Source organism: Crassostrea angulata, chromosome 5 (genome assembly GCF_025612915.1).
Source record: "Crassostrea angulata isolate pt1a10 chromosome 5, ASM2561291v2, whole genome shotgun sequence".
NCBI lineage: Eukaryota > Metazoa > Mollusca > Bivalvia > Ostreida > Ostreidae > Magallana > Magallana angulata.
Window position 1 is genome coordinate 60,112,699 of NC_069115.1, and position 21,030 is coordinate 60,133,728.

The following is a 21,030-nucleotide window of genomic DNA, read 5'->3' on the forward strand; positions in this document are numbered from 1 at the left end:
TGCATTTTCACACATTTTTAAGATTAAACACTTTGATTATGTTTGTTGTAGTATTAAAGTAATTGTATCTTCCATTAATATGCACAATATTAAAAATAAATTCCATTTTCATGTTATCCTTAGCACAATAGTTGGCTAATCATGACACATTGTTTAATTCAAGGTTTTTTTTTAGCAGTAAATGGTTTATTGGAGAAACTAAATCGACTTTTTTATATTAATAAAAAAGTACCCTATAGGTATTTCTTTCACAGACTATACTTGGCTTAGTTTTTAATTATATGTAACCTCTCATAATATTTTTTTCATTTAAATCTGTTTAAATTTAATTTGAAGTTGAAAAATATTTCATTTCAGGTATTGGTTTTCTTATCAATTGTACTGCCTTTTTACAACAAAAAAACAGGAGCAGTTGTGGGCAAGAAAAATGATAGATTTCCATAAATTCCTGATCATGATTGAAAATATTGAAAATCAGAAAACTCTAGTCTTTTTGAACAATTTTTTTACAAGTTGGTCACAAAAATACAATCTCTTTGAATTCTCAATTGATAATGTCATATAAGTATTGATAAATACTTATATTTTTGGCTTTATTTAATTATTACATAATGTATTAATCACAATTAAAAACAACCCAATTATACACATTAAAGGTTTTTGTCCTTTATTTCATAGCAAAGTAACATAAAACATATTGAAGCATCACTGTATAGTAAATTACAACTTCAAAGTATACACTTACCCAACCCCATTTCCCTCCTTATAATAGCATACTAAAGCACCACTGTTTAATAAATTATAAACTCAAAGTACACACTTACCCTACTCACCCCTTATACTAATACGGTTTAGGTTAAGGCATTAAATAATTTAATTTGTCGAATTTAAACAATTTGATAATAATAATTCGTGTTAACAGAAAAAAAAACCATTCAAACATCAGTTTAGTGAAATTTGATGCGTTCATTTATTTTCTGAATGAAAATATGAATTGTAAGATTAGTCAGTGCTCAGTTTGAACTTCGCGAAAATGAAGCTGATTGTGAAATGGATCAGATAAAATGAAGTAGTGTAAGGGCATACACTTAATTAGATAAACAGAAATCGTACATGTTACAGCATTACATCCCCGCTATATCAGAAATGTTGTGAACTGTATAAAATCGCTCATCATTTGATATCAATTAGCGTTAAATATTGAAACACCCCGCATATTTCGTTTCATATACTGTTGACGTTTAATTTAATAATTCTTCTTTCATGAATATTTGAAGTTCAAAACATTTTTTGAAATTTTAAATGTTCATTTTACATTATAAAATCAGAAAAAAAAATATGTTAAGTCCTTGCACTGTGAATTTTTTTTTTCAGTATTAAGCTTCTTTCATCTATGTTTGGCGGAATAACATTACAATGTATTCCAATAACGATGTATCCAATTTGTATTTTGATATCTGATCACTTTGCGTGACAAATAATTTGATTGGAATGTCAAGATTATTTAGCGGATAACATTATATGTGAAAAATATGGATTTCTTATTGGCGTCCTTAACATAACTTAGCTTGTAGTTCCACATATATATGCAAAGTCATATTGCAAAACAAAAAACTTTTTAAAGCGAAATCTCACTAAATTTCTTTTTAAAATTATTCTTATATGATTAATTGTTCTTTTTATCAAACATAATTGTGTATGGTTTAAAAATGCATAATGGCAAAATTTATATTTCACAAATTTCCGTTAAAAAGAAAACATTGTACACATGCATACCAGTCCGCAGTGCAATACTTGTATTATACTTGTATGACCATAGATCAATAAGATCTATAACACTTGCTTTATACGTCCTCAATTTGGGGTTTATTTTCTGTCGCCTTGTCATTTCTTAAACGTAGTCGTTGTTTTAGTTCGGATGGACAAAGACGACATTCCGTTTACGGTTCATAGATTGATCCATAAGGTTTGAATGTATATTTATTTTTGATCAAAACTAAATGCGTGTTAAAAAGAAGCAAATATAAGGCTAGTTATTTATTACACTTTTTTCAAATCTAAATTCCTATGTATACTTTAAATAAAGTTTTGCTAAATATATTTATTCTTTAGATAGTTATTCTTGAGTAAAACACTGTAAGAGTATATTTATATATAACTCCAACTTACGTAGACCTGCAGAAGCGTGTCTACGCTCTTACCTTCATTTTTGTTATTTCAGGGTAGCTTATCGAGAAGTTTTTTATTTATTTTCACAATAATTACTGATCAGATTATATTCAATGATAGTTTACGGTTATCATATGCATCTTATATCATTATCAAATATTAAAATCTGTAACTCTTGTGCAGGTATTTTGAAGTTTATTTGAAAATGTCTGCATTTATAGGTGTCGATGTTTCGTCAAGATGTGAATAGCAAGGTAACAGTAGTAACAATACTTACAGAGTCTCCGACTGTGGTAGCCCTTTAAAGGTGTTGTTGTTGATCCTTGATATCTGATTACCATATAAGTTCCTGAATGAAAGCAAAACGTTTATATCAATGATATTATAAATATTCAAAATTAAAAATAGAATAAATATAGTAAAACTTAGTTCTTTCTATCAAAATAATTTTAAGAAATTAAACCTAATTAATCATTGATAATATAAATATGAGTGTAAGTAAAAACAGAATCAATTTTGATGCTGATGTTTGATGATTGATTCTATAATGAAATGACTCTATATCATAATTTAACGAGGCATGTAATCTTTTATGTGGTATAAACATAAAACAAATCGCTGCAGTTCATTTTTCTCGCATACAAATACATTCTAAATAGTCCTCGTTTAAAGGAAATGTTTGATTTTTTTTTAATTTTCTAGCAGATCAGGAATTTTTAACTTTATACAACAGTACCTAGTTATTATCTAAATGACAAGTGATTTATATTAATATTAAAAAAAAAGTGTTCTTTAGTATTATCAATAAATGTTATTTAACAATGCTCATTATTTTGAATTTGATCGTCTAAAAACTATGACCGTGTGAACTTTAATATTTTAATTTATTTTAGCATAGAAGTATTAGCACTAATCTATTTTTTTTTCAGAAACCTTGAACACAGACAGGGACATTTTTTCTACTGTCGCTGATGTATCTTTCAAGGAGGGTAGCATTATTATTCGTCAAAGCTGCGCTCTGTATTTTCAAAAAGATGGAAAGGGCGACCAAGAACTTTTTAAGCACATTTAATGAATACACGTAAATTTGATTTATATATGAAGGTATCATGTATGTTCACAGTAACATTATCAATTATGTGAATATCAGCAAGCATCTAATAATAGTGAAAACAGGCCGGATTATCAAATAAGCAGTTGAAAGCATTGCGTTATGCAAAACCTGAACGACGATGACATACAACCTTAGGTTTTCGTATTGGACAGTTTGTTTCTTCACAGTATGGAACAGTTTTGTACATGTTACGGTATAGTTTTACATAAAACAGTACGATGTTCGCTCGAGGTAAGGTACGTTTCTTGCATGGCACGCTTCTCGGTTTAGGTTATCTCCTTTCCATAAAATTGTTCTGTATTTCTGAATATTTACAAAATCCTGTGTATTTGTCTTTGAGAACATTTCTAATCGATTTTGTGCAGTATGGATCAATACAATTTATCAATGACTATTTTAATATCAAGTCGTACAGTTCCTAAAAATAATATATTAATCATAAGTATAAAAAAATCATTATTCTAACATTATTTAAGGAATAAGTACTCATTCTTTGGGTATTATGAGGTGATAACTTTGGACGGGGCGTAATCAAATCCAATAAAACCCGAAGGATTTGATGAAAGATTCTGTCACGCCCGACCGAAATTATCACCTCATAATATTCAAAGAACGATTTCTTTTAACTTATATTTACATAATTTCAAGTCAGTGTACGATTAAATAATTAACTAGATTCTGTCATTAGACAGTAATACCCGCACCAAGTGTTTGCCCCTAAGTAACACTGTTTTGTACCCGTTTAATTAAAAATGAAGGCCACATGCAAGCTCCGGTAATACATTTAAAAATTATAATTTTCATAACTGAAGGGTAAGATCCCTTCCCATATGATAATACACATGAGCTGCACTTTATGTGCAATTTGGGGTTGAACTGTTTGCAGTGAATTTTCAGTTAATCAATAATCTTAACATTTCATGTCATAGAAAGTATATATAATGGTCTATAAAATTATTGCAAAACAAAATAAAAAAATTAATTATGCCCCCTCCCCGTGGCAGTTGCCGGTTTTAGATTTGCTTCTGTGTGCCTGCATGTACATCATCGTGTGCAGAGATTTAGAGAAGGGTGGGAGTGAGGGGTCCAGACCTCCCCCCCCCCCCCAATGAAAATTTATTTATATCAATAGTAAAATTACCAAAAATACACCTTGGACCCCAATGCTCTACAGACATGTAAACGCTATAACCCATTGCGCTTCAATGTTAGGTAACATTATTGGGGGGGGGGGGGGGGGTTATAATTAATATTTAATATACTTTATTGTTTATCTCAATATATATAGGAAGTGTACATAACAATATGCAGGTGTCCTGCACCACCTTAAAGCTGTTATTTACCTAATAAAATAGTGCAAGTGGATTTGAAGAATAGGTCATAAAAATACATGCATGTTACAAATAACTGATCTTTGTCTGAAGTTACGTACACAGCACAGGTCTGCAGGTCTCATTAGCAGGTACTAGTTTTACCCAGCTCTTCGATTAGATGGGTTCACGTGTATACATACATGTATGTGTTTTCCATATGCAGAAAGGGATTAGTTAAGATCAGCTAAAGGAATTCATTATTGTGTTTTAATTGGATTATCATTATGATGTTGACCAATATAGGTAAGCATAGTACATGTAGTAGCAGTAGCACAATATAATGAGATGCCAGCATGCATAAGTTCTACTTTCACTTTCTAAATAGGATCTAGCTCCCTTTGACAGCATACTGTATCATCATCTTTTAATATTTATATAAGCTTATCATCGTTACCTATCCTATCGCATTTGTAAAGTTTCTGTCATTTTAATTGCAAAAGTTAATTTTTTCATTTGTCAGACTTGCACTATTGAGTTGACCCCATATTGGCCCTGTATAAACAATGTCGTATTAAATTTGTGTATTACATGTAAGTAAGTGTAGACACTTATCATTTTTATATGAGTTATAATGGGAAGGAAGGAGTATTTCTTTCTTATTGTATTATAAAACATAAAATACAATGTAGGTCATGACCTTATGGGACTGTTCTGACCCCAAAAAACATGAAAATACAAAATATCTTCTAATCTCCATATGATTTACCTCAACTGCTTAATTCAGAATCTGCTGATATTCCCGAGAATTGACTGACATCGTCTGATATATACAGTGCAATCACTCTACACTACTGTAAACCTATTGTATATCTACTGTACAGAGGTGTTATATTCCACTGTATCCCACTGGACAGAGCAACTGTATTCCACAGTACTACACTGTACAACTCTTACTTAAGGGGTACTCACAGCACTGTTTCCCGCTATATCTAGTTTTTATTAGTTATCATGTTAAAGAAAATAATCAAAATATTACTTTTTTATATTTAAGATAAAATTTGTATGGATCAGTTTTGATTATCTCCTTTTGCTTACGCGAAAAAAAATGGGCTTCTTTTTTTCTTTCAATTCATTATTACATGCGCAGATCTAGGATCAGAAACTTTTCCCAGGGGATGGGGTCCGAAGTATATCTATGTTGTTCAGATGGGGAGAGTATAAAACCTATTTTCGATATTTAGACTTAAATAAATTTAAGCAATTTAATTATCCGGCCCGTTCTTTCTTAGATACACTCATGTATTAAAAAATCTAGGTCCAATTAGCATAAATATTATAACAGCTTATTTAATTAAAAGAACATATATATATCGATTTTAAAATTGAATTTTAAGTGCATTTTTAGTTTTGAAGAATAAATTCAATTTAATCAATATATATGTGGTTGATTTTATTTTCAACAAAATAAAAATATTTCTCAACATAATGATTATTCGAAATAGAGAAGGAGGATAGCAGGGCATGACATCAAATTTTTACTTCACAAGAGGATCAGTGGGGCAGGATCTGTACATAATAAACATACATCCATGGATCAAATGGTGTGAATGTCGCATTAATTTTGTAAATTGTCCGTCTGACACCTTGCTCAAGTTGTTCACTGGCGTCTTATTAGGGCTATGTATGATATAAGAAATATTTAATGAACATGAAATATATATCAACAACAAGATATGCATGAATAAACAGAACAGTTTTTATATTCATTAATTTAGATGAGTTTTTAAAATTAAAATTATGTCGGATATTAAATATTGTATAATATAAAGTCATTCCTCCTCTCTTTCTTTTCATACTAATCACTGAGATCAAAATAAGTATGTTGTTAAAATAAATGACCTTTGAACATTTCTCTTTTATTTATATAATACATGTTGTATTTTCTATTGCACGGCTTATTGTCATATCTCTCTCTCTCTCTCTCTCTCTCTCTCTCTCTCTCTCTCTCTCTCTCTCTCTCGTTAGTTTTAAGTTTATGACATTTTACCACTTAATTTCTAAACAATTAATAGAAGAAATAAACCCCGAAATTTAAGATATTTCAGGAACTTAGTATCTAGGTGTCCCCTGTCTTCACACATCTTTTGTTTGCAGCAAACATTTTTTTCTCTAAAATTTACATATTATTTTGAATGCCCCATTCTCGTTTTCGGGAGAACACATGTATTAAAAATTGAAATTAACTGTGAAATTGACTACGCGCAACCTCCCTCTCATAGATTAGGACTTCTATTATTGGCAGGAGGTTGGCAGGAGGTTGGTGGATTTCCTTTTTTATAAGATTTTTTTGGATGAGACTACTCCACCCTCCCGCATTCAAAAACGACTCTTCGTTTATGTCAATTAAGAAAAAAGCTTATTACAGCCTTCCTTGATTTTTTAATCCTTTTTATTAATTGCAAGAGCTTGATTGTCATAGACGTTTGTAGATAAATGATAATATATAATATAGAGTGTTATAGATGTATTGTCACTTAAGTTCATAACATTAAGTATTCAAAGTACATTGTTATCATAATTCTTGCTATAAAACAAGCAAACAATGGGTGGATGTCTAGTCAGTGGAAGAAATGTTTATGCAAGTTACACGTTATATCAATTTTAGATTGGGCTTGTTACTCAGAAATCTAGTTTAAACAGTCAAGTTGTATAATTCTTATTAATTATTGTATATTGTTTGCATTTAAATTAATTAAAAACTGCTATCTTATTGAAAAAAAAATACCAAACTGTTTTGAACAAGACCCCACACCAACATCAACAACAACAACAGAGACAACGATAACAACAACACAGACAACATCAACGGAAACAACATTAAATAACGGAAACGCCATTTCAACATCGGAAACAACATTACAACAACGGAAACAACATTACAACAACGGAAACAACATTATAGAAACGAGTTCAATGACACAAAGACGACGATATCAATAACAACAAGGATATCGACAATAATAACGACAACAACGCCGCTTCGATGACAACGGCGACGTTGCACTGTTAAGGCTCACTATAAAAATATCAGCGGAATTAAACGTTCATAAAACGATGCATCTTTTATTACAAAATGTTTATGTAAAGTTATTTTATAATGATGTAAATGTAATATAAAATGAAACAGTAAAGTAAATGCTACTTTGTATGACACTTAGTGTGGTCCCCTGACTTGATAGTCACGTGATATGTGTTGATAATTCTCCCGAAGTTCGATTTTACAAGGGCATACCCTTACTTGAATAAAAAAAAAAATGATAATTAAATTCTTCTTTTTTTGTAGATTCTGAAAATTGCTGCTGCTTTGTATAGAGTTTTTCTTTTATTAGAATAAATATCAAAGAAATGAGCTCCGGTTGGAATTAAGAAATGAAGATAATAATTTTTCTATTGATCGACGTATCAAAGAAAAAATTGACCGGAAAACTTCATCAATGCACACACATTGATGAAAAAGTTTTCAAATAAAATAATGTGAAGTGTCATTGATCAAACATGTAAATAATGTAAATGAAGCGGCGCGTATGAATACAAAACAACAACAGCAACAGTATTCAAAATGGATGCGCCTTCAGCTGTTGCAGAGCTATTGAGCTGAATTTAATGGATTAAACACAAATAGTGAGTTAAAATCTGAACCGGCTGAATTGAAACCGAAAGGAAAATACATGCGATAGCTTGTGATATTATTCACTGTGCAGAAAAACTCGTATTAAAACTAGTTTTCATGTGAGATCGCTGGAAAATGAAACTGGACATAACCATCCAAGGAAAGGCGATCGTGGACGAAAATAGCTGATATGTTGACAAAGAATAGTATGTATAAGCGACTTTTGTAAACGTTGTGGTAACTAGATAGCCAGTGATGTACTTAAATGGCATATCTGCCGCTTGGAATGCGCCGAAGGAGTTGATGCATTACTCATAGCTTTTCTTTACGACGCTATTTCTGATGACCGATCATGTACGTGTGTAAAGGACTATATATGGTATGGGCCTAAAATGGCCCCCCAAAAGGAATATCATTATTTTACTGTAATTCTTTAGTTTCTTTGTACACACACACACACACACACACACACACACACACACACACACACATATATATATATATATATATATATATATATATATATATATATATATATATATATATATATATATATATATATATATATATATATATATATATATATATATATGATGTTTTTACTAAATGTTCATTTTGTTTCAAGTGCCCACAATTTAGAAATACGGCATTGTAAAGACAACATTTTCCCGCCATTTTTGCATTTTAGCGTAAAAGAGCTTGTTTTCAAGCAGTTTTTCATTCAGGAAACATAGAGCGCATGCTTGAACCAACAAACTATTTTAATCAGAGATGTATCTAGCCAAGTCTTATAAGTGACAACAAACTTGTCCTGGTTCAAGCATGCGCTCTATATTTCCAATTCGTAAAAAGATGAAAACAATGTCAATTTTCGTCTGATTTTGATTGAATTATAGAAAAAGCATTACTTCTGACGTCATATACTGCAAGTGAGTGCAAATAAATCAAACAAATATGTGAATAATATGTCTTATATCAACTCTTCTAAATTATAACATAACATTTTATTGTACCCGAAACGCTTTAAAAATAGTGAATTATGGGGGCCAAATTTAACTCTTATCATATATAGTTCTTTGAAAGTTATGATTATCGTTACCAAATTTGAACAGCAGTGCAGTGTTACCGTGAAAGTTTATAGGCCTATATGTTCGTTATAATATTCCTGGAAAAGGAACAGCCAGCCTCGCTGTAAATGTTGATTGATCTCAAGCAGACGAAATCGTGAGAAGACGCTTAATTTTCTATTTCGTGAATCAAATAATGTGTTTCGTTCATTTTTGAAGGTTAAACTTTCAAGGTTTTTATATTCACAAGATTGCATTTTCTTTGCTGACAATAAAACAGACACAACTTTACATTTTGTTGACAGTGTTTATCTTGGAAATACCCGTTCTATAAATAGTGTTAGACCAGAACAGTTGAGAAAAGTAGATCCTGCAAAAATGTTATTGATGCAGGTATCAAAGAAATTTTTCAACCAATCAGAAGCGCCGATATCTCATCAAACGAATAAATATTAAATGATTTTATATTCTCGTCGGCGCGACCATAAAGTAAACCTTAACAGTGCTGCGGGCACGTGATGCTTGACAATTTTTGATTCGTTTATTGAAGCCTTGTAATCTGATGTGTAAGAATTCTTCGATATATTTAAGCATAAAACATACTGGGTTATTCGCTATAGTGTGTTTTTTATATTGGTGATTTTTTTTCTTAAATTGGCTTGTGAAATGAAACATAGCTAAAGATCGGCTATTAACTGAGATCAGTCATACAATGATCGGGTGGCGTCACGGACATCGCATTTATATGCCTTTCCAATACCTTATTTGTAGTGAAAGTTGCCATACATGTTGAACTAAACACAGACCAGAATGTGCATTCTGTAACAATAAGGAAATTGTCATTAGACTAAGGGGAGTTTCAGTACTTTGATTTCTTTTCACAAGATGGCGTTTTAGAAGTGTTTATAAGCAAGAGAGCCGTGCTGTGAGAGGGCCGATGTAGGGACAGTGCAGATCATACGACATAAATCATATATAGGACATGAAGTTCAGTGGGTCTTTCCCATTTAGTATTGTACTTTTATCTTTCTATTTCTAGTTTTAGACGTGACTGAATAAATCTTTCCTGGTTTTGCACATTTTTTAAAATTGTTAAACAATTGTATTACCATGCCGATAAAGCCGGAGCATAAAGAGCCACACTGTACGAACCATAACTGAAAGAGCCGCGCTGTAAGAACCGCGCCTGTAAGAGGCGGAGCCCTTAGATCGAGCCGCGCTTATTATAGCATTGAATCATGATTTTTTGAAGTATACACTCTCATAACTGCAGCGGTGTGTGCATACAAATTGAGTAACGCGCGTTAGAGAAATAACGTCATAAAGAAATGACGTTACGTTAGAGAAAAAAAAGCTCGTCTGAGAGCCAGGTAGAAAACAGCGGCGCTGTAATTTTAAACTGTTACTTAGTTTATAAGCACGAGTCTTTAACATAGCAAGGCCCTATAATACATAATCTTTTATAATAAATAAAATGAACATATTTATATTTTTTAATATTTTACTCATAATTCACGATCGAATGTAGATTCTGTGCTTGTTTGATACGAACAAAAGACAACTCTTGATCATCGCATTAAAAAAATGTACAGTCATGCATATTGGAAAAAATAACACGATTGAACAATTAACATTCCGGAACAATTTACATTGCGGTACTAAATCTGATATTGAATGTTTATATAATAAATTAATTCTAAAATCATCGGTTAATAAGAAATCATTTATATATTCGCGACTGCGTTTTCGCTACCGATTATAACTTGTTGATCCGCCCGTCAGCATCTGTTTATTCGCGCGGCCGACTTTAACTTCTTGAGGTCTACAATTTTCATCTAAAGCCTCTGAATCTCTGACGATTCGGGTCCAAAAACAAGCTTAACAATCTGGATGAAACCCATAACCTTTTTTATTGCACGATAAATACTTTAATCAATGTTTATAAAGGCATTTGTATATGATCACGTCGAAAAACAAGAAAGATAATCCACTTGTGTAGAAAATACCATGAGGTTCCGCACGGTGAAATTGATAATAAAAAAAAGATGTTTAATTTATTTTATCTGTTCAATATTTATAAGTGTTATTTTAATCTAATTTAAAGATACTAGTGAATGAATTTTTATTAAAAATGCGTGTTTAATTTATAGATTGCAATTGATACTACATACATGTAGTTCCAGTCGTTTATCAATTCATATGCATGTAGCTTGATATTATTCGAAATTGTAGGATTTTTAGTTATGTCATTTTGTTGATTGTTTAAATAGATAATAATAAATGAAATTTGATAAATTCATTATGAGACTAAATTCTCAATATGAATAATAACCTTTCACTTTAGCTTCATAATTTTTTTTTGTACTGTAACTTACAGTTATTCAAGTTAGAATAATTAGAAGAAATTATTCATGGCATGTCATTAGTTTTTTTTTTAATCCGTCTATTATTCCAGACTATTTTCATTGCATCAATTTCATAAAGATTAGATAGACACTTTGAATTGTTTTAACTGCATTTTATAAATAAAGAAAATGTTTACATATAACTACAAAATGTGGTGCATACAGATTTAAGCGCAAAAGCAAATGCAAGTTAACTTTACGACTGTCATTAAATTGTTTCAAATATATGAATTTATACAATATAAGCACCGCCTTATTTTTGCCCCCACTCTGTTTCTCCTGTGATCTGTCGGTAATATAATTTATTAGATAAAATAGCAGTATTATTTAATAGATGCTTATAAAGTGTCGATCCGATCATTCAGAATAGAAATTGAAATAAAATATTTTTTTTCAAGTCTACATTAGTTTTAGTGCTACAAAATTGTAAAGAACAGATAAACATTTAATCGGCTACTTTCTCTGTGTTATCAAAATGTGTTCAAAATAGCGTACATGTTTATTGTAACAATTAATGATGAAATATTAAAATAATTTTTAAAAGCCAAATTCACTTCTGAAATTTAGTTTACAAAACCTATAAATTATCTCATATTTTAATTACGTATGCAGGCTAGCGATGTACATGTACTGGTTTAGATTATTTAAAGCTAGCATTGATTACAAGTTCGTGCAAAAAAAAAACGATAAGTATTTATAATTGATTAGATTTTAATTTGTTTTCCAATTTAATTTAGTTGTCCAAAAGTTTATGGAGCCAGATTTTTTTAATATAAATATACACTTTTGGGGGAGGGGGAGGGGTATTGACCCACTTCTTTGGAAAAAAATCTTAATTGACAAAGGGTAAATACATGTAAATTGTGAGTACAACATCTAATATAATATGTAAATAGCAATAAGAATATAATGTAACCTGCTCAGCTATAATACATGTAGATGCATTCCGGCTACATAGGCGTCGGAACCGGGGGGGGCTAGGGGGGTTGGCTTTTTTTTGCAAAGTTAGACCTAACCATAAGGGGCGTAGCATCATAGCCCCCCCACCCCCCCCCCACTTTTTCTCGCAGGAAAGATAATTGTTCCTAAATTTACCTTGAAAGATTAAGACGTTGGAGTCATAGGCATACTAACCAACCAACCCCCGATTAGGAATTTCATCCTTTGGGGGGGGGATTTGGTAGGTAAGATTTTTTTTGGAAGTATAGGTATACTCCAACCCCCCCCCCCCCCCCCCGATTAGGATTTGCATGATTTTGGGAATTAGTTATTTTTTCCTCAATATTTCTGAGGATTAGTCTAGCCCCCCCCCCCCTTTCAATTTGCTTCCGACGCCAGTGTGCTAATAAGACACTAGTAATTTTAGAGAACGCTCAAAAACATGAAAGAAGTTTTTTATAATAAAAAAAAAGTTAGTGTGCTGCTTATTTAAAAACTCCGTGGCATTTGAGCTACATATATACTAGCGCTAAATTATTCATGTGTCAACAAATACCCCATGTTAACAAATGAGCTAACTCATTGTATTAACGTGTGTATTTTTACACCTGTCGACAAATAACCCATGATACAAATGAGCCAACTCATTGTATTAACATGTGTACACATTTTGAGTCATTACATTCTTATTTAATTTAGACGCAAACTATAATAGTTTTAATGAAACCTAAGAGTATCTAACTTTTGCCTGATTTTATTCTTTGACAAAATTACATTATAATTTATTGCTTCAGGAACTTGAAAATCTATTAAATGATCAATTTGGCCTTGACAAAAATAGTGGGTGCTTTAAAAACATTATTAAACATTATAAATTGTATTTATACAATGCCTGTAAACCATGTGGTTTTGAGCTAATAAACTATACTATACTAAAAACATGAAGAAAATGCTACGAGAATAGTCTTAAATTGTGAGAGAAAGTCTAAAGCTTAAATAGTGCTTCTATTGAGATTTCAGTAAAAGAAACGTGAGTTGAGGGGTAAATTAATCAAGGTTCACGATTTGATACCTTTGCACGTTTTCATTTCCATATCACTCCCATTAAAATGGGACACCTTTTTTTTATTCCACTACGCTTTAATTTTTCAGACATGCAGTAAACTGTTGTCAGTTAACTTTATGAAATTATTGGTGCTCGCTATTTCCATGATTTAACATTCTTGCAATTTAACACGAAACAAAAACAATGCGAAATAAGTGCTCGCGTAAAATATAAAAAAAATCTACAATATCGGCAACGATACATATTGATTTACACATAAAAAGTAAACAAAATTAAGAACGTTACGAGTTTTATTTATGGCAATAAGCGTAGGATAGAGAAACATACGTTTCGATCCTGGACAAATTTAGTTGAATTCAAAATAAAGTATATCTCATTCATATTTTGACTTAATAAATATTAATTTTTTAACTTCAATTTTCATTCAAACACATTTACGAATTTATTGAAATAAACATGTATCTGTATCGCACATGATCATGTTTTCATTCAAGGTGTAGTCCCCATTTAGTTTTGTAGGTGTCTATGCTAATTTTCTGATGCCAAGCTAGCGAAAATGATTATTATATGCATACTAGACTTTGACCCGTGTGTGCACGGGTTGACATTGCATATCGGACATTTAGAAATAGGTACATCGATACACCTTATTATTGACATTTACATAACAAAGCTATAAGCCTACAATAATGCTATTAATTTCACTACACTTTCCTTAGTTTTAATAACCTAACTGTGTCTCGAGAAAGGCCCATCCCTTACTTATACCCGTAAAGTAGCAGAACATTGCAGAATAGCTCCGGAACGATTTTGGAGAAAGTTAATGAATGATGTTGCCTTGTAAATAAAATTCAAATACATCACAACAAACCTTTATGAGACTGCAAATCTCTTTCAACTAAAACATTTAATCCATAGAATGGAAGAACTCAACACCTTTTCACCAACGTACACGTATATTCTTTGTAAAACTGGGTCTGTAGGACATTATTCATTTTTACGATAAAACATATTCGATCTTCACTCTCCTAACAAATATAATGTAACGTTTTTGCATGTAATCAATATTTTTTGTCATCACGAAGATGAAAGTAAGTGCTTAGTTGAAATGTATATTTGTTATTTTATACTTTCTCTCGTAAGAAATCATTAATTTATATGAACAGAATATATAGCAAAAGTCCAATGAAAATTTACCCGTATTTGTATTATCATTTCTGAGTTTATTCAGGGAGAGGTGATATTGTGGAAACAAATATAGGCCTAAACTAAAGATCCCGTTAGCGTGAATGTATTGCGCAAGCGCAAGATTGTAAAATCCAAAAAATCCAGGTGATTTCCGGGATTTTTAGAGGAATTGTCGTTGATTATTAATTAGCGAGGCTTAACTGAGAAAAAATAAAAACAAATGGGTAATCTTCAAGTACCAAAGATGTTTAAAATATATAAAACAAAAGACAGTATTCTTCCGATTTCTCGGTATTTAAGACTAAAAATTCGAGTCTATTATTTTAATATAGTAGTATAGATATTCTATTATAGAACTTGGTGAACTCATTGTATCTTTTATTGATACACGTAGGAGCAAAACAATCGGCCCGAATTGTCTCTCTAAGAGCGAAACATCCTGCAATCTTACTAAGCTTGCTGCGTATTAAATAAACCGGAACAAGGGGGGGGGGGGGGGGGGTTGCAGCGAACACACTACCGCTTATCATTTAAACGATTTGATTGCAGAATTTAGGTTTTTAATTAAAACACAATTAGGTATAAGAATGTACTAAGGAACACGATCAGTAAATATGAAAGAAGCAATTTAAATCATTACGGACTAAACAAATATTAATGCAACATAGAATCAAGCAAGACATGGCGAATTAAAAACGCATTAAAGTAAAATACGATAACCATTGAATTGAAATCACTTAAGTGACAATCATGTGTAATTGTACAGAAGAATAAAGAAGTTAAAGCAAAATGAGAAAAAGAAAGAATGACTTTTGGCGAAGTTTCTTTTTTCATATAGCATGCACAGGAATCCAATGCGCAATGGGTCCTATTTACATGTATGCGTCTTTAGAGATTATCGACTATTCTTTATTTCATAAACAATAACAAATTATCTACCAAAATCAAACATGTTATGTTTATGTATATGATAATATGTTTCTTTTAAGACAACCAATAAGTAAAAGACTTTTTAAAAGTCATCTCAATGAGAGCATGTACATTTGTATACAGCATTAATATAAATAATAGGAATTATACAAAATGTCTGTACGCTAATAACTGAAGTCATTCCATACTTTGTTTTTATAAATAAAAGATAAAAACAAATCCGTTTGCTTAAAAAAAAGATGACAAAATACTCAGTGATGTTCAAATATCATGGCACTGATTTGTGACTGTCTCAATCTCTGTGAAATTAGTAAGAATAACAAAGATTCAAGTTGCAAATGGTTTCATCGATCTATTTTTATTTATCAGACATTACATTTAAATGAACATTCAACTTTTGTGAAATAAATTTTAAAAAACGAATAAAAGGAAAACTGGCATTTGGTGTTTCAAATCATTTAACTCATTCGTACACAAGGAATGTTCCGCTCGACCCGATATAAGACATAAATATTTCATTGAGGGTGAAGGTTCTTAAAATGTTGTAAGTTTGGCACAAGTCTGGTTGTTGTTATATATAAAACAAAATATAATATTTTTATACTCTCTCTCTCTCTCTCTCTCTCTCTCTCTCTCTCTCATTTTCAAACCAGGGTTCCAACCCCCGTATTCTCCTTCCCCCTGGATCAGAGGGTCAACTTAAATGCATTAGTAAATTATAACATCAGAAAAACATCTTAACCTCGCACTGATCATAAAAGTATCAATACATACATAGTCTCAATTACATGTTTTACTTATAGTCATTGTGTATCAATTGTTTGAAGAGCTCAATGCGGCTGCTTCTAAGACCTCCCTACACATTTACACAACATGTTCTCAAATGAAATAATTTAAGTGTAGTAATAAAAAGCATTCAAACTACCCTTTAGGTTTACTGGAATATGATGCAAAGATATATCATAAATAACTGCAAACCTTTTTTGGTCTCAAATTTTGGTTTGAAATAAAGACTAACGCCCTGGCTTTCATATTTTAAAACATGTTTTGAAATCTGAGGTTATTATGCAAGTCAATACCAAAACTCGTACTTTTTGCTTTATTTCTTCAATATTTCAATTATCATTATCAACATGATATCTACAATTATTGACATTTTCCAATATGACTATAACTTACAGATTACATGTATCCTTGGGTATGCCGGTCGGGACCTCCTTTAATCCTTTGTTCATACAATTCACATACGTCCCCGTACACGAACTCGTCGGTCTGCACTCACAGGGAGCGGGACAGGCGACAGTCGTCATGTCAGAAAACACAGTGTTAAGTAAAACAGTCCACAGCATGAAAAAAGTTCCATAGACCAAACGATTCGTAAAATCGAACCCCATTCCTTTACTTAAGAAATACTATCAGAACTTTTTGTGCGATTATATCCGTTTTACATGAGAATATAGCAAAGTTCTATGAAGGAAAGAAATAGTTAAGATTTCCTCATGCACTGCGCATAACATCGCGCATGACCAGTAAACATTGATTTCTTTAACAAATCATAGTGGGGTTTATCCACGTATGTGATGCATAAATTGTCCGAATTCCATTTTATAACATGACTGCAAAATATTTATTATCCAGGTTTATGTTTAGTTGTTTGGTACCAACATAAAAGATATTTTGTGAGATTGACTTTGTGAGATACAATGACTTTGACAGCGACTATAACAGTTGAGTGTATTGCGGGTCACGTTCGGACATTTCGAATCAGTAGCTGAACTTGTAAAATAATGTAAAAAAAACTTCAAAAATAATGTTATGAAAATATTAGTTTGAATTCTAACGAAGGTTAAAAATTCATTATTTCAGTTATTTTAAAAATTTAATAACATTTATGCATTGCATGTACACGCTATCTGTAGAAACCGAGAGGAAAAATGCAAACATCAAAACTTATCAGTCATTTAATACAGAGTTTAATTTTGATATCTCTAGCATTATGATATCATTGCTTTGCATATATAAAGAGCAATTCAAAGAATATACCAATACACATGTACAGTAAGTCGGCTGTGGACATTGTGTCCATACGTGATTACAGCTGAAAATACCCTCAAACTGAATTATATTGAAGACGCATCAAAATGAGTGTACAATATATAGGTTTTGAAAACTAGTTGTACCGTTTTTTAAAGCTTATGAGATTTCCGATTTATTGATATATTGTTTGTATACCTTGTATATTATTAACTCTACAGCAAATGAAAACTTTGATAAACCATGCAAATTTCCACCAAAGGGAATAGCAAGAATATTTATTAATTTGCATATTAATTTACTTATGTGTAATATTTTGCGTTAAATTTTGTATTTAAATAATTCGTATTAATCTGATGATGACTGATTAGTAGTTCCCTTTGTTGATGTTTTGTTAATTGCATAGCGATACTTCAAACTTTCCAAAACACGAAAAATTCAAAAAATCCCATATGGCTATAGAAATATTCAATAAAGAAATAAATTGTTCTCATTTATTATATAAACAATAACATTTTATAAAACTGAATTATTTTTTTTTAAGAATACGTCATTCTAAAGTCGATTGAAGAAAAAATCACAAAAAGTACAACAATCAATAATCCTTCGGGCTAAATTTTACTTTTCTTATTAAGGTCCTCCGTTCCAACGAAAGACCTTACATTTACTGTGCTGGTTATAAGATTATTAACGTATTCCGCTCCAACGAAAGACCTTACTATTGTTGCGCTGGTTACGATGATTAGGGTCTTCCGTTTCCGACAAAAGACCCTCTTGTTAGTCTATTGTTTCTTTTTTTTTATCAAGGTCTTGCGTTTTCCAACGGAAGACCTTATTGTTTTCGTTTGGTTTTTTTTCCCTATTATTCTTTTTTCTTACAAAATTTGTGCAGGCGATTATTCGGAAATGGCTTAGCCGATTTTCATTACACTTTCAGATCTAATAAATATTAATCCGAATTTTATAAACCTTTTTTTAAGCTTTAAATGACCTTATATTTAATATCAAGAAAATGTGGCTGGTCCCCAAATTATGGTACCAAAGGGCTCTAAAGTCTTTCATCTGTATCCCTTAACTGAGGGATATTTTGTAAATGGTTATAGAAGCAAATTTGTTTATCTTACAGTATATCAAGTGTTATGAAATAAGAAGTTTAAAGGGGTCAAGAGTCCCAAACTATGACCACCTATATCTCAAAAAAGAAAAATATTTTGAAAGCAGTATAGAAAAAAGATGCTCAAAACAATGTACTAAACAAGATGCAACCTTCAAACTTTGGTTAGGGGTATTTAGGGGCCAAAAGTCCAGAATTTTGATCACCCTATTCTCAGAAAGGAAAAATATTTTGAAACGCAGTATAAAAGAAAAGATGCTCAAAATGATCTACTAAATAATATGCAATCTTCAAAATTTCATAAACTGCCCCTAAATGGATAGAAGGGCCCCAAAACGTTATTTCCCAAATATTTCAAGAACGGTAACAAATTTCTAAACACTTGTTGAACAGAATGTGTTAAGATTTAAATGACCTTTTATTTAATATCAAGAAAAAGGGGCTGGTCCCTCTAATTACGGACCAAAGAGCTCTAAAGTATTTCATCTGTAGCCCTTTACGGAGGGATATTTAATGAAAGGTTATAGAGGCAGATTTGTTTATCTTACAGTTATGTCTCCAAGCAATGTAATGAATATACATGTATAATTTATTTCGGTTGAACTCGGTGAATTAGAATAAAAGTATTTTCTTTGGTGGAAACGCCAACAAGAATAAGGGCCAAGCTTAAGGTTTCGTCGGTAAGTCGAGTTCGATATGTATTCATTCTGGCGTTCAAACTGTGCACGGGAAAGTTTAAAGGTTCTTATTGAGTATACCGGCATAATGGTAATGTGCTCTTGAGCAAATATGACAAATACAAGCTGCTTGTCAAATGAAAGCTTCAGAAGATTTCAGATATGGATGATGTTGAATATTGCAGAATATTGTTGTTGAATATTGCAGATTGTGTGGGAGTAACTTTCTGAAATGCAAAAGGGCAAATGCAAAAAATAAATATATTTTTTTTTTTTTTTTTTTTTTTGCAGTTTATTGTTCTTGTTATGTGCAAGTACAACAAAAACATGTGTTATGTAATAAGGGGTTTTAAGGGGTCAAGAGTCTTAAACTATGACCACCTATAACTCAAAAACGAAAAATATTTTGAAATGCAGTATAGAAGGAAAGATGCTCAAAACGATGTACTTTACAACATGTAACCCTCAAAATTTGGTTCAGCGGCCCTAATAAGAAGATAAAGATAAGGGACTATCCCCTAAAACCTTTTTTTCTCAGATATATCAAGAACGGTGACGATTTTCTAAAAAAAAAAAATATCTGAAGAATTAAACGACCTTTCATTCGATAGCAAGAAGACGAGGCTGGTTTCTCTAATTAGAGACCAAGAGGGGTGTAAATGTTTTCAATCAAGCTTTTACAACTGACACAAAATTCTAGTGATTTTTTTTTCTGACTTTTTTCGAACGCTATTTTTCGTGAACCACTCAAAGGATTTGCATGAATTTACAGGACGTGTTGAGCACCAAAAGTACTTGACATAAAATTTCTGGCTCGTGACGTCACTTCCGGTTTGATTTTTGAATTTTTAAGGACCATTTTGTCTATGTAACTTCTCAAAAATAATTGCGATAGAAATGTTAAACTTTCAGGGATAGTAGATGAATGTCTGTAGATGATCCTATTTATTTGATATTTTGAAAAATGCGCAAGGCGGCGAAGCTCGCCCGAGCTTAAAAATTGGGTCCATTTTTTTTTTCACGAAATTTTTGCACATCTTTGGCCCTAGCTTTTAATGTGTAAATATTTTGTTAAGAAATGCTATGCAAAAGTTGTATAGATTAACTAGGAATTTTATTTCATTTCAAGAAAAAGGGACTGGTCCCTCAAATTTGGGACCAAGAGGGCTCTAAAGAATTTTAGCAATAACTCTATGAACAATAACTTTTTATCAGTTATAGAACCAAAAATGTTCATTGTACAGTTGTTTATCTATACGGTACCATACCAAAGTCATACATGTATGTTACGTGATTAGGGGTTTTAAGGGGCCAGATGTCCAAAACCTCTGATCATTATGGGTG

The 21,030-nt window shown here is 31.4% G+C and overlaps 1 protein-coding gene and 1 long non-coding RNA gene across 3 annotated transcripts in view; one reads left to right on the plus strand and one right to left on the minus strand.

Annotated features, from left to right (window-relative positions):
- LOC128182949 (slit homolog 2 protein-like) overlaps positions 1 to 17,368 on the minus strand; it is a 434,673-nt gene extending 417,305 nt beyond the window's left edge. For both annotated transcript variants that reach the window (XM_052851734.1, XM_052851733.1), the window contains exons 1-2: positions 17,041 to 17,368; positions 2,447 to 2,518 (exon numbers count right to left, since the gene is read on the minus strand). In XM_052851734.1, the coding sequence (XP_052707694.1) occupies positions 2,447 to 2,518; positions 17,041 to 17,255 (287 nt within the window). In that variant the 5' untranslated portion in view covers positions 17,256 to 17,368. The remainder of the gene's footprint in view (positions 1 to 2,446; positions 2,519 to 17,040) is intronic.
- Positions 8,228 to 9,624, plus strand: LOC128182953 (uncharacterized). Its single transcript, XR_008243501.1, has 2 exons — positions 8,228 to 8,628; positions 9,350 to 9,624. It is a non-coding gene; the product is annotated as an uncharacterized LOC128182953 (long non-coding RNA).
- Positions 17,369 to 21,030: the final 3,662 nt, after the last annotated feature.